General features: G+C 37.0%; 1 protein-coding gene across 3 annotated transcripts in view; it reads right to left on the minus strand.

The window, feature by feature from the left end:
- The window catches only part of UVSSA (UV stimulated scaffold protein A), a 189,569-nt gene that overhangs the window by 45,641 nt on the left and 128,051 nt on the right, over window positions 1-15,877 (minus strand). The window contains exon 13 of one of the 3 annotated variants that reach the window (XM_089692279.1): window positions 2,233-2,428. The exons of the other annotated variants lie outside the window; for them this stretch is intronic. Coding sequence (XP_089548405.1) covers window positions 2,233-2,428 — 196 coding nt within the window. The remainder of the gene's footprint in view (window positions 1-2,232; window positions 2,429-15,877) is intronic. 3 annotated transcript variants of the gene reach the window in all.

The raw sequence follows: 15,877 nt of genomic DNA on the forward strand, positions 1-15,877 counted from the left end.
TGTCAATTACAAAAGCATACAGAGGCTGCAGTTGGAGCACTGATGTCACTCATTGACAAGGATTGGGTGCAGAGGTAGAGTGCAGCTCACCGTTTCATGGAGGTCCAGGACTTCTTCTTCTCCCAAGAAAAAAGGATTTTTACTTGCAACATGTCAGTACAGCTTCACCTCATTCACTAAACTAGTTGAAAATTTCCTTGCAAAATGAACAGCCGTTATTCCTTTAGAAAATCAGTCACAGCGCCTCAGTGAATCAGAACTGGTATGTGCCAAGAGTCAGCAAACGCCTGTTTCAACCGCAGCCTAATTAAACAGGTGGTTTGCTTGGTGACAGACTCTCTTTAAAGAACAATGACAAGTTTCCACAGCAAGAGAGTGGGGCCATGTCACCTGCCTACTACAGAACATCTTATTTACAACAACTGTGATCTGTTCGTCAAACGTTTCCACAGCTGGACGCATGATTTCCCTTCAATTCCCAGGAGCTAATTAAATCTGGCTTGTTCTCAGGGAAAGGGCGCTGTTAATTGATGTCTGGTACACTCCTGGAGATGTCCATCCAGTTGTTAATTAAGACCTGTTGAGTGAGATCATATAATTTGTGCTGTGATACCAGCTGTCAGACACCATGTTTTATGATGCGTGTGGCAGTAGGAGCGCTCGTGCCAGGAACACTTGTGCTCAGCAACATACTGCATGTTCCCGCTACCAGCAGCACAAGAAGAATACTGCTAAAAGGTGACTTTCAGGAAACCCTGTGCCAAATAAAATATATATAATTTTTTTATTTAAAGATTGAACAGATCAAAGCAACCAGCCACCAACAATCTACAGAAAAATGTCCTGTGTTCCCAGCATTAGTCTCAGCTTGTATCCTTCCCTCAAAGTAGAACATAAAGCAAAACGTTTTTTCACCCAAGGGTCAAGCTAATCTTTGGGTTGTGTTGAGCAAGTAATAGTCCCTTCTGTAAAATAGAAATTGATTGTATGTAAGGTATGTGTGTTATATTTCATAACTAATAAATCAAATTTAGTACTAAGACTGAACGCAAAACATTTTTTTTCTAGTTTGAGTAGAGTAAGGGAGGGTTATAGCAACACCTGTCAGTTCCTTTTTTTTACCATCTGTGTCCCATTGGAGAGTTTTACTTTCACTCCGTATCATAGCCACAACGGGAAGTAAAACGAGACCCCTCAAAAATAAATGAAGTCACTGGTAGTCAACAGAACTAGTGCCCCCATTGGAAGATTCCCCTTTATTCCATTTCTGGTAACCAATCAAGTTTGGGATATTCTTTCACTTTCGGTAATAACAGTCACTAGGACAAATAGAAGGGGTGAATATCCCTAATGGGGACACAGAGAAGAATGAAAAAAACAAAAAACATGAAAGCAGTTCCAATCCCTCTGCACTCTATCTAAAACTGTAAAAAATGCCTTCTGATATACTTTAACAGAGGTTACTTGAATCCAAGCAGTACCCTTCAAAATTAAACTTTTGCCTTGGATTGTGCTTGAAAAAAAAAACAGTGCACTTCCTATACACTGAGTCACATAGCTGTATGTTCGCAGTGTTAAATCATCTGCTGTCTCTGACTGCAGGTCTTACAAGATTTTGAGTAAAATCTGTTGATGTTACTATGATGCTACATAGTGTTCTCCTTGCTGGAGAGAAAGCTGTATCTGAGAACTTGCATACAAGCATCTCCCTATTTTTACTTAAGTAATTTTGTATGGGATTCCTCCACCTCTAATGTAACCTCCTGATCAATATCACACAGGTCATCACATGACTGGTCAACAGGAATGTTGTGAGATGGGGTAGCAAAGTCCTGCTCCTCTACTAAGATGGTCATTTCCACACAGAGACAGCGCAGAACAAGGAATTCAGAAATGGGGAAATGATTAGCTGCAGGGAGTCTACAGGCATAGTAATGAATAGTCCTTTGTCCTATGCTTTGCCTTTTTGGGACACAGTTTCTGTAGTGCAGGTCACATACGGCCACAGTAAGCTTTCACTATTCACCAGTTTATTACCAGTAAATACTGGGAGATGTCCTGCAACACACATGGAAACTATATATGCAAATTAAAATTTCTCTCTCAAATAAAATATTAGAATGCCAGAAGGAATTCTTATAAACATAGGATAAGCCACGCAGACTTTGTTAAAAAAAAATATTGAAAAAAAAAATATTGAAAAAAAAAAAAATAAGCTGGTCAGCATCTTACGGGTTAAAAACCTTCTTTTCTAGACGGGAACGAGTGGTATTTGCGTTCTGCTTCAGATCTGTCAGATTCGGATACTTTTTCTTCTTTCCCCTCTTCCTCCTCCTCTTCTTTCCAGATGTTCCAGCAAAACTGGACGAGCCCAGATCTTCCCCTGTGGCTTGCTCGATCTCCCTCATCAGTTCGGGGTCCCTCCAATCTACAACAAAACAGAGAAAAAATATCTGAAATTTCATCAACTTTGGGTCAGTCATGTAGTACCATCACCTCTGTTATCCTGCCCAACACCCTTTATTTAAGAAGTACCTTACCTTTGCTGTAGAAATCCACTGGTTTGAAATCCAATTGCAGCTGATTAAGTCATTAAACGTCTAGGTATTGGTGCCATAACCTCTGTTGCAGGGAGGATGAACTTATTTGAAATCTGCTTCTCCCCTTAAGCAGAGTTCACGTGACCAAATGCCTATGTATCTGTTTGCTGTGGAGTCTCACAGCAATGGCTTCCCACATTTTCATACACAGCACACTCTGCCACTATACTTTTACAAAATAACATAATATTCAGAACACAGAGTGCAGGTTACAGGAGCGTGCAAAGATTTATTATAATGCAAGGATGAGGGATATGGTTTTGCAAGGGCTAGGAAATATACCTATGCTCATGGGAAAGGTCATAATACTACTGGTCAATGTTATCGCAACGGTAAGGTCAGTTCTAGGGAAGGTCATTTAATCCTGGTATTGGGATACATTTTGTTTTCTGTTCACGTCCACAGTTTGGCATGCTCTGAATGGTACCCTGGGGTAGGTCAGGCCTTTTGGGATACTCGAAAATTCCACGTCTGCTAAGTTAGGACATGCTGAGCAAGATAGATGCACCCATGTACTCATAGCTTTCCAAGCACTGTACCTGGTACGAATCAGAACAAGCCTTATTTTCACAGAAAGGGTTGTAGCTCTGCAGTAATAATGGGTTTATACAATCAGCAAATGTAAAGTAGATCTCTTTTAAGTGCTGAACTCCAGTCTTGCCTTCAGTCTTGCATAACTTTGGGGAACTCCGGCCAAAACCAATTCATTGCAGTCCGATGGGAAAAATGCCCCTTACATTGGTGGCCAGTAGGAAGACTGCAACCCTTACAGTAGTAGTCTGAATGCCACCTTTATGGACAGCTAAAAGAGATCACTAGTATCATACGGTTAGCTTTGCCAAGTGGTGTTGGTCCTGGAACTATGCAGGCACCATCAAATGGAAGGTCAATTCGCCACAGCCCAAGGACCCCTAGATAATCTCTGGAGGAACCTCGGTTGAGAATGGCTGATCTAGTCCTTTCTGCCCCAGCATTACTGTCCCTTGCTCAGCCCACTCATTAACCACTTGAACTCTGGAAGAGTTTACCCCCTCCATGACCAGGGCATGTTTTGCCATTCAGAACTGCACTACTTTAACTGGCAATTGTGCGATCATGCAATACTATACCCAAAATAAATTTTTAGCATTTTTTTTTTTTTTTTTTTTTTTTTTTTTTTTTTTTTTTTTTTAGAGATGAGCGAATCGAACCAGGCGAACCGGAATTCGATACGAATTTCAGGAAAAATTCGATTCGCGTCGAATCCGAATATTTGCCTACTTCGGGTGCGCGAATCGGATTTTTCCCGATCAGCCGGCAAAAGTGTCCCTGCAGAGAGCTCCGCTATTTCTGACAGTTCTCTGACAGCTTCTTCACATGTACAGCGGTTGAAACATTGTATCTATTAGTTTCTATTTAGGATACAGATGTTTCAACCGCTGTACATGTGAAGAAGCTGTCAGAGAACTGTCAGAAATAGAGGAACTCTGCACATACACTTTTTGCCGGTTTGGAATTCTTATTTTCATCCTACTTCTTCTTCTTCATCCTCATCCTCAGAAGAAGATGAGGATGAGGATGAAGAAGAAGAAGTAGGATGAAAATAAGAATAATTCCAAGCCGGCAAAAAGTGTATGTGCAGAGTTCCTCTATTCTGCAGATACACTTAGAGGAGCTCTGCAGATACACTTAGAGGAGCTCTGCAGATACACTTAGAGGAGCTCTGCAGATACACTTTTTGCCGGCTTGGAATTAATCTTATTTTCATCCTACTTCTTCTTCTTCTTCATCCTCATCCTCAGAAGAAGAAGAAGAGGATGAGGATGAAGAAGAAGAAGAAGTAGGATGAAAATAAGAATAATTCCAAGCCGGCAAAAAGTGTATCTGCAGAGCTCCTCTAAGTGTATCTGCAGAATGTCATTTATGGAAACAAATAGATACAATGTTTCAACCGCTGTATGGAGTAAATGTCCCAGAACTGTCAGAAATAGACTATTTCTGACAGTTCTGGGACATTCCCTCCATACAGCGGTTGAAACATTGTATCTATTTGTTTCCATAAATGGATCCATTTATGGAAACAAATAGATACAATGTTTCAACCGCTTTATGGAGTGAATGTCCCAGAACTGTCAGAAATAGACTATTTCTGACAGTTCTGGGACATTCCCTCCATACAGCGGTTGAAACATTGTATCTATTTGTTTCCATAAATGGATCCATTTATGGAAACAAATAGATACAATGTTTCAACCGCTGTATGGAGTGAATGTCACAGAACTGTCAGAAATAGACAGAAACTGTCACAGAACTGTCCTTCTCATCCTTCTTCTTCTCATCCTTCTTCTCATCCTTCTTCTCCTTCTCATCCTTCTTCTCATCCTCATCCTTCTCATCCTTCTTCTCATCCTTCTCCTTCTTCTCATCCTTCTCCTTCTCATCCTTCTCCTTCTCCTCCTTCTCATCCTTCTCCTTCTTATCCTTCTCCTTATCCTTCTCCTTCTTCTCATCCTTCTCCTCCTTCTCATCCTTCTCCTCCTTCTCCTTATCCTTCTCATCCTTCTCCTTCTTCTCATCCTTCTCCTCTTCTCATCCTTCTCCTTCTCCTTCTTCTCATCCTTCTCCTTCTTCTCATCCTTCTCCTTCTCCTTCCTCATCTCCAAGGGCATTTAAATTAAAGGTACAGTGTTCTGCACTAATTTAAAGGCTCTCTGAAGCCTAGAAACCCTTTTTATAAGTTAACTTCGTAGCGAATTAATTCGCATCGAATCGAATTTCTTACTGGAATTCGCCGAATCAGCCGAATCGAATTTTTGAAAAATTCGCTCATCTCTAATTTTTTTTTTTTTTACACAAATAGGGCTTTCTTTTACCAGTATTTGGTCACCACTAGGCTTTTTTTATTTTTTTCAAAAAATGGAGAAAAAAAATTATATTTTCTACTTTGTTATTAAACCTATCCAGAAAAATCAATTTAGGCCAAAATGTATTCTGCTACGTTTTTAGTAAAAAAAAAAAATCCCAATAAGGTTTGTGTGAAAGTTATTATGTCTACAAACTATGGTATATATATTTGAAAACTGATCAATTCTGATGTACAGACGATAATGTATCTAATTTTTGAGGCCCAAAATGCCAGGACAGTACAAATCCAAAATGATCTCTTTTTGGAAAGTAGACCATCTGAGGAATTTAGTAAGAGACACGACACATTTTTTGGAGTTGTCATTTTTTGTCACAATTTTTTTTGAATATGAAAAAAAGAAGTGGAATGTTATGCAATGGCCAAGTCAATCACCTGACCTGAATCTGATTGAGCATGCATTTCACTTGCTGAAGACAAAACTGAAGGGAAAATGCTCCAAGAACAAGCAGGAACTGAAGACAGTTGCAGTAGAGGCCTGGCAGAGCATCACCAGGGATGAAACCCAGCATCTGGTGATGTCTATGCGTTCCAGACTTCAGGCTGTAATTGACTGCAAAGGATTTGCAACCAAGTATTAAAAAGTGAAAGTTTGATTTATGATTATTCTGTCCCATTACTTTTGGTCCCTTAACAAGTGGGAGGCACCTATGCAAACTGTTGTAATTCCTACACCGTTCACCTGATTTGGATGTAAATACCCTCAAATTAAAGCTGACAGTCTGCAGTTAAAGCACATCTTGTTTGTTTCATTTCAAATCCATTGTGGTGGTGTATAGAGCCAAAAATGTTAGAATTGTGTCGATGTCCCAATATTTATGGACCTGGCTGTATTTTGTTTACATACTTTCATCACAGTAGTTCAGTGTCACCAAACAAAACACTGTACTACTCTGAGGGGGTGATCAGGGATTTTTAACACTTTGTTTGTTGTTACAATGAAGATCATTGTAACAGCAAATTTTTCAACTGTCATGAATGGGTTACATTCCTAACAGCTGTGATCACTAGTGATCTGTGACTGGCCACAGCTAATCACATTGTACAGGGTGCTTTGATTGGCCCAGGTACCATGTGATAAGCTGTGGGCCAATCACATCATCGGAAACGCAGCTGTTATGAAATAATTTATTTAAAACCGCTTTGTTGACACTGATCATGTGATTGCATAGCAATCACATGATCACCTGGCCCTGAGTACCAGAATTTTAATCCGCTGTGTCCGGTGGATAAAGAGGTCACGGCATGCTGAATGCCCCTAACCCCTAGCAGGCCAGATGATGTACATGTACGTCATCCGGCCTGCCTGTGCTGCCTGCCCGCAGTAAAAGGAGTGCAGTCAGTTGGCAAGTGGTTAATTGGCATTCAGTGCTTTCATGGAGGCTTAGCATCTGGGCATTACTTAGTACAGTATGCATGCAAATGAAGTCTGCTCTAGACTGACATCCATCAAGGCATTTTGATATTTGCATACATTTTTGGATTGCTAAAGCACACTGGAACACTTAGGGTAACCCCATACAAACATAGGCAGCATGAACAAACTCCATGCAGATAATTGAGTCCCAATTGGCACTCAAACCAAAAGCTACAAGCTAAGATGGATAACCACTAAAACCTACTGTGTCCGGCTACAAAGAATTGTATAAAACTCAGATTGAGGGATACCAAAGAGACTTTCTGACAACCACAAAGTTATCCTTCAAAGTTTCCAATTATTGTAGCTGAAAATACAGACTGCAGAGCAATGTATTCACCTCCACCAGTCTTAACAATACATGTCTGAGTGAAATTCTCTGCTTCCGAGACGAGCACTGGAACAATTGAGAGTCGGGCACGAGATATCGGGGATTAAGGCACACCGTGTAAAGTGTTTACCTCGCTGCAATAATAGGGCGTCACAGTTTAGTAACTGAGAGAACGAAGCAATTGTTGAAACACAAGGCAAGAAATACTGCCATTCACAACAGATAAAATGACTGTTTGAGTCAAATGAAGGAGCAATTTAAAAGCTTTTGAGAAAAATCAATGAAATGCCAGGGAAGAGAGGCTTTTTTTGAGCACTGATGGGGCCCTAAACCGCTTCTTGTATTGTTACTGAGTTTAGTGGCAGGGAAGAGAAAATGACACTGTTGGTGAGGGTGGGTGGGAATCAATACTGTAGTTAGTGACGAGACGTTATTTCACAAGTGACTGGCTAAGGGACTGCCTCTACCGGATTGTCCTCATCCCGGGCTGTTAACAAGTCAGTAAAAGCTGCAAGAACAGACACTGACTGCCATTCGTACAAGAAATAACCACTTCATTTGCTTTAGTGGATGAGCTGCTGGAAAGGAGGAGCGCAGCAGATTAACAGGTCAGAGCAATCATTTCTAAGCCGCAGGGGTCAGCGTGCAGCTGGAAAGGACAGAGAGCAATATGCCTTCCATTACCTCCCTTTTTGTGAAGAAAACGTGTGACAGGACCATATAATATCGGTTTATGGTGCTGTCATGTTTATTTGGGTTACAGGTTAAAGAGAACCAGCCATAAAAGCAGATAGAACAATGATGATGCCTTCATAACTATATCATGCCAGTTAAAGCCCAACTCCAGTTTAGGTCTCTACCACCAGTTTCCCAACCGCCAGCATATTTTTAAAATAAATTCCAGGATCCATAACTTATCATGTGTTTATGAGCAGCGCTGCACTTTATGAGGATTTTATACTAGCTTCACATATTATAATATCTTCAATCCAGGTGTCTCCTAGCCAGTCACATTACAAAGGGCGTCTCTCATACGCTGCTCCTGCATCAGCTGTGGGTATGGCACTCAAGTTATGAGTGCTGCCCTATGCGACATTCTATTGCTACTGAGCAGAGACAAGTCCAGGCCTGTTCGGATACTGGGTGGGCATCCCTGTAAGAAACCAAAACAGCCTTCCTCCCCGTCGGTGATTGTTGGTAATCACCGGCTGGGACCCGGTGATTGACATCCGCAAATAACTGCCAACAATAAACAGTGGAGGCATTCTCTTCCCCACATCTTCATGTTTACACATCCCTTGTGTATCTGCAGCAGCGGGGTGGGGAATGCCTGAATACTAAGTAATGAAGATAGCCCAGAGTGTGTGTCATTGACTTTTCTGACTTACAGCAAATGGTTACTTGGCATCATTCAACCTGGAATTGCAGTGGATGACAAGCAGCTATGGAAGACTTAGCTGAAGCTTGGATAGGGTGAGTAGTGCTTTCTTTAACTAATTTTTATTACTATATACAGCCCCAAAGCAATATAGCCTAAATGTCCATGCACACAACCTAGTGAATTCCCAGCAAAACCACCAACAGGACACAAACGAAGAGGGTTAAAAAACAGAAATCTGCGCTAAGAATAAAGTGCAAATAAATAGCAGCTGAACATTAATACCTTGATACCAGGCAAGTCATAAATATTGTGCATAAAGTTCAGCGCTTACATAAAAATATGAAATACATAAAATAGTGATAATTCAAAATATCCAAAATGGAATAGCAAATCAAAAGAAAATAGTCCCCAAGGTCGTGATGAGACAGGAAAATTCCAAGGATAGCTGATGTGTCACCAACCAACCACTCGCATGCAAGGCTTACCAGAAAAATATGACCCCTTGTTAAGAGTTGTCAATCACGCTTCTGTTGTATAACAACCAGAAAGGGTAGCAGGCGGAATCATCCTCTGAATCCCACAAGAAAGAGAAGTTGAAGGTCCTCCTACAGCAATCCCTATTTAGGGTGGCTTTGTCCACTCCAGATGGATACGGGACCAAAACTCGTGGCATTAAGCATGCAAAAAAAGATTGTTCCACATAGTGTAAAATCTTCAATAAAAATTTTTCTATTAAAGTGAAAATGCACTCACGTGATAGTGGACATGGATAAGCATGTACAAACAAAAGATCAAATCCTCCGCCCTGGAGCCACGTACACACGCTACCACGCATGCGCAACCATCCGGAGGCCATTTTGGATGCTGGAAGGATTTGATCTTTTGTTTGTACATGCTTATCCATGTCCACTATCACGTGAGTGCAATTTCATTTTAATAAAAAAATAATTGAGGATTTCACGCTATGTGGAGCAATCTTTTTTTGCATGCTTAATGCGATGAGTTTTGGTCCCATATCCATCTGGAGCAGACAAAGCCACCCTAAATGGGGATTGCTGTAGGAGGACCTTCAACTTATCTCTCTCAGGGGATTCAGAGGATGATTCCGCCTGCTAGCCTTTTTGGTTGTTATACAACAGAAGCGTGATTGACCACTCTTAACAGGGGGTCATAATTTTCTGGTAAGCCTTGCATGCAAGTGGTTGGTGACACATCAGCTATCCTTGGAATTTTCCTGTCTCACCACAGCCTTTGGGGACTCTTTCCTTTTGATTTGCTATTCCATTTTGGACATTTTGAATTATCACTATTTTATGTATTATGTTTTTCAAATGAAGAGGGTTGCAACACAGAGAGCTCTTTCTTGCTCATACAAAACATGACAGCATGTAGAAACATTTCAGGCATACTTGCCTATACATACACAGATGGGAAGGGTGAAGGACTGCGGGGCACTGAAGTTGAAGTTGGGCTTTAGTCCACCTGCATCCAGACTATGCACATTAATGGGCCCAGGACCTTAGGCATACCGCATACACCCCCAAAAAATTCACACGTCACATAATCCCATTGAAAAAGTCACATGATGTAGTAACGAAATGTGTCAGAGTGGAGCCTGTGATGTCATTCCACAAACCTGAATCCAGACGAGTTTCTTCATAGAGGTGATGCTGATCTCAAGGGGGCAATACTGGATCATTTTTAAAGTGGACACATTTTAGTGCAGTTTTAAAGTGCACATTTGAATATGAGTACACATCTTTAGTTTTTTATTAAAAGAGTGATTTTAAATCAGCAGAAGGTACAATGATATCTTATGTTTTGAGTTGAAGCATACATCATCTGAATATTGGTATAAACCCTACTGTGGTACCAATCTGGAGGATTCATCAAGACAGTATTTCTGATAGTAAATCCGAAGATATCCAGTGGTTGAAGCCCCTTACAGGGAAAGGTGATTTATGACCTATGTGTTTGTGTAGGTACACAATTTCATGGGAGCATACAGAGTGGATGGTGGTGGAGATCACTTAAGCACATCTACAGGAGACAGCATGCACAAGCACATTGGGTGGCAATTTTATTTTTATCAACACCTAAACAGATGTTATTTTTTGTAAATACAAGGATAAGCAAAGGACATTTTATTTGCACTGCGGACCTAAAATAGTTATTTTGGATTTATTTTGAGTTTTTATGTACAGTATATAAAGAGTGGTATATTAGGTTTGAACTGTTGTGCTGTACTTAAAACTTATGTACTCCTCAGTAACATGTTCACAGCAACTTGGCCTAGTGCTATTAACCCCCTGCATACCGGCCATTCATCCACAGGCTAAACTTCAATTTTAAACTTTTTTGTCATTTGTTAAATGTTCTTATTATCACTTAAAAAAATGAATTTAAAATTAAAAAAAGCCTTAATTTAATTAAGTGTTCTTGCATAGCAAGGAACACTTATTGTTATCTCACAAATATATTCTTATTAAGTGTTCTTGCATAGCAAGGAACACTTATTGTTATCTCACAAGTATATTCTTATTAAGTGTTCTTGCATAGCAAGGAACACTTATTGTTATCTCACATATATATTCTTATTCTTATTCCGTTTCTTATTATAGCCATATTTGCCACGCTAACTCCTCCCACAGTTTTTACACTACAAATACAAGTAATATATCAAAACGTGCGGATTGTTCCCGATCGGATTGCTATTACTTTGTGGAACGTTTCGCCGAATCGTTCAAGAAATATCGCGGTTTTTGCGTCGAATTTTTCCCATAGGAATGCATTGAGCAGCAGAGCACAGCTAGAGTGTGTAAAGGAAAAATCAGAAAAATCAGAACATGATTTGTAAACTGCCATCACTCTTTCATTTTCAAGCCCACCTACACATATCTTATATCAAAACGTTCAGCTAACCCTGCTGTCACTAAAAATGTTCACAGCTAAGCCATATTCCTGATAGTTTTCACAATATGACCATTTGTTTGGACCTCATCCCTCCCATTGACTTTCATTGAAACTCCACTTTAGACACAAGAAATTTTAAAGGACGTTTTTAAACTGCGACTGTGCCTTCATTTTTTATCTTTCAGAGACATACTATACATCAAAATTTAGGTCTGTTTCTTGTGATTGTCACAATATAAACCTTTTCACGGTAGCATTTATACTTTTAAAACTACAAGCGTTTGAAAATGGCAATCGCCAGTGAACTTGGCAAGTTTAAACAGCCTGTTTAGAGCAGAGCTGTCACACACCTGTGACTGACTGAGGTAACAGGTGCAACCAAAGGTCACTCAGGGGGCAGCTGAGTCACATTAGAGTGAGAAAGCTACAGTGTGAAAGGAAAAATCAGAACATGATTTGTAAACTGCCATCAATCTGTCATTTTCAAGCCCACCTACACATATCTTATATCAAAACGTTCAGCTAACCCTGCTGTCACTAAAAATGTTCACGGATGCCAGTAGTGTACCGCGCTCCAGTATATTCTACCTTATGTGATATAATGAATTCATAAGTGTACCACCGATAATCAAATAATTACATCAATTAATTATACTTAAATATATGATTTGTGTAAATATATAAAATAAATTAATTTATCAATGTGAAAAAACAAAAACTATGAATGAAAAATATAAATAAAAAATATTTGCAGTGGGAATGACAGTTCCTTCTGTATCAATGAGATGGTGTTATTATTCAGTCTGGATAAAAATAAAATAAAATTAAAATTAAAATAAAAAAATAAAATAAAAAAAAATTAAAATAAAAATAAAATTAAAAATTAAAATTAAAATAAAAATAAAATGAAAAATAAAATAAAAATTAAATTAAAATTAAAATCTATAAAAAATATTTGCAGTGGGAATGACAGTTCCTTCTGTATAAATGAGATGGTATTATTATTCAGTCTGGATAAAAATAAAAATAAAATAAAAATTAAATTAAAATAAAAATAAAATTAAAATAACATAAAATTAAAATTAACATAAAATTAAAATAAAATTAACATAAAATTAACATAAAATTAAAATAAAAATAAAATTAAAAAAAAAATAAAATTAAAATTAAAATTAACATAAAATTAAAAAAAAAATAAAAATTAAATATAAAATTAAATTAAAATTAAAACAAAATTAAAATTAACATAAAATTAAAATAAAAATTAAAATAAAATAAAATTAAAATTAACATAAAATTAAAATAAAATAAAATTAAAAATAAAATAAAATAAAAATTAAAATTAAAATAAAAAAAAAATTAAAATAAAAATAAATAATTGATATCCCGGATAAGACACTATGTTTCTTTTCTTTAATATTTAATTAATACTAATTTTAGCACGCAATTGAACTTGGCAAGTTTAAAAAGCCTGTTTAGAACAGGCATGCTGACATTCCTCTCAGAGTGAGTTGTCATAGCAACCCAGCTGTCTCAGCACAGTTAGCCTACTCCGCCCTCTCCAGGTGCAGCAACCAAAGGTCACTCAAGAGGCAGATGACTCACGAGGCTGGACTGTGAGCTTCAAAATACAAGCTGAAATGCATTTCTCACTATAAGGCTTGCAATGTGCACTGCTTACATTTCATCAATCATTTGGTAAAGGTTGCGGCAAGAACACTTTACACAATTTCCCCAGAAATTGTAGATTGTCTAGTTAAGTGTTCTTGCATAGCAAGGAACACTTATTGTTATCTCACATATATATTCTTATTCTTATTCCGTTTCTTATTATAGCCATATTTGCCACGCTAACTCCTCCCACAGTTTTTACACTACAAATACAAGTAATATATCAAAACGTGCGGATTGTTCCCGATCGGATTGCTATTACTTTGTGGAACGTTTCGCCGAATCGTTCAAGAAATATCGCGGTTTTTGCGGCGAAATTTTCCCATAGGAATGCATTGAGCAGCAGAGCACAGCTAGAGTGTGTAAAGGAAAAATCAGAAAAATCAGAACATGATTTGTAAACTGCCATCACTCTTTCATTTTCAAGCCCACCTACACATATCTTATATCAAAACGTTCAGCTAACCCTGCTGTCACTAAAAATGTTCACAGCTAAGCCATATTCCTGATAGTTTTCAGAATATGACCATTTGTTTGGACCTCATCCCTCCCATTGACTTTCATTGAAACTCCACTTTAGACACAAGACATTTTAAGGGACGTTTTTAAACTGCGACTGTGCCTTCATTTTTTATCTTTCAGAGACATACTATACATCAAAATTTAGGTCTGTTTCTTGTGATTGTCACAGTATAAACCTTTTCACGGTAGCATTTATACTTTTAAAACTACAAGCGTTTGAAAATGGCAATCGCCAGTGAACTTGGCAAGTTTAAACAGCCTGTTTAGAGCAGAGCTGTCACACACCTGTGACTGACTGAGGTAACAGGTGCAAGCAAAGGTCACTCAGGGGGCAGCTGAGTCACATTAGAGTGAGAAAGCTGCAGTGTGAAAGGAAAAATCAGAACATGATTTGTAAACTGCCATAACTATGTCATTATCAAGCCCACCTACACATATCTTATATCAAAACGTTCAGCTAACCCTGCTGTCACTAAAAATGTTCACGGCTAGGACATACTCCTGATAGTTTTCAGAATATGACCATTTGTTTGCACCTCACCCCTCCCATTGACTTTCATTGAAACTCCACTCTAGATACCTGACATTTTAAGGGACGTTTTTAAACTGCGACTGTGCCTTCATTTTTAATATTGCAGAGACATACTATATATCAAAATTTAGGTCTTTTTCTTGTGATTGTCACAATATAAACCTTTTCACGGTAGCATGTATACTTTTAAAACTACAAGCGTTTGAAGATGGCAATCGCCAGTGAACTTGGCAAGTTTAAACAGCCTGTTTAGAGCAGAGCTGTCACACACCTGTGACTGACTGAGGTAACAGGTGCAAGCAAAGGTCACTCAGGGGGCAGCTGAGTCACATTAGAGTGAGAAAGCTACAGTGTGAAAGGAAAAATCAGAACATGATTTGTAAACTGCCATAACTATGTCATTTTCAAGCCCACCTACACATATCTTATATCAAAACGTTCAGCTAACCCTGCTGTCACTAAAAATGTTCACGGATGCCAGTAGTGTACCGCGCTCCAATATATTCTACCTTATGTGATATAATGAATTCATAAGTGTACCACCGATAATCAAATAATTACATCAATTAATTATACTTAAATATATGCTTTGTGTAAATATATAAAATAAATTAATTTATCAATGTGAAAAAACAAAAACTATGAATGAAAAATATAGATAAAAAATAAAAAATATTTGCAGTGGGAATGACAGTTCCTTCTGTATAAATGAGATGGTGTTATTATTCAGTCTGGATAAAAAAAAAAATAAAATTAAAATAAAATTAAAATAAAATTAAAATAAAAATAAACAAAAATAAAAATAAAAGTAAAAATAAAAATAAAAAAAAATGAAAATGAAAATAAAAAAGAAAAATAAAATAAAAATAAAAATTAAAATTAAAATAAAATAAAAATAAAAAAAATAAAAGTAAAAATAAAAATAAAAAAAAAATAAAATGAAAATGAAAATAAAAAAGAAAAGAAAAATAAAATAAAAATAAAAATTAAAAATAAAATAAAAAAATAAAAATAAAATTACATTAAAAAAAAAATAAACATAAACATAAAAATTAAAATTAAAATAAACATAAAAATAAAATAAAATTAAAATTAAAATAAACAAACAAAAAATAAACATAAAATAATAAAATTAAAATTAAAATAAAAATGAAAAAGAAAATATAAAAATAAAAAATAATAAAAATAAAAATGAAAATAAAAATAAAATTAAAAATAAATAATTGATATCCCAGATAAGACACTATGTTTCTTTTCTTTAATATTTAATTAATACTAATTTTAGCACACAATTAATTAATTAATTCGTAATTAATTTGTAATATTTTATTATTTATATATTTTTCACATATTTTTTTTATAATTTTTTATGTATGAAATCAATTAACAATAGAGTTTATATATAGAAAGAAAACTCCTAGTGGCTCACAAGTAACTATCCAACTTTTTATAAAAATGTTCACGGCTAGGACATACTCCTGATAGTTTTCACAATATGACCATTTGTTTGCACCTCACCCCTCCCATTGACTTTCATTGAAACTCCACTCTAGACACCAGAAATTTTAAGGAACGTTTTTAAACTGCGACTGTGCCTTCATTTTTTAT

The sequence above is a fragment of the Staurois parvus genome, unplaced genomic scaffold (genome assembly GCF_062004578.1).
Source record: "Staurois parvus isolate SC_StPar_1 unplaced genomic scaffold, SC_StPar_1.0 ptg000581l, whole genome shotgun sequence".
Classification (NCBI taxonomy): domain Eukaryota; kingdom Metazoa; phylum Chordata; class Amphibia; order Anura; family Ranidae; genus Staurois; species Staurois parvus.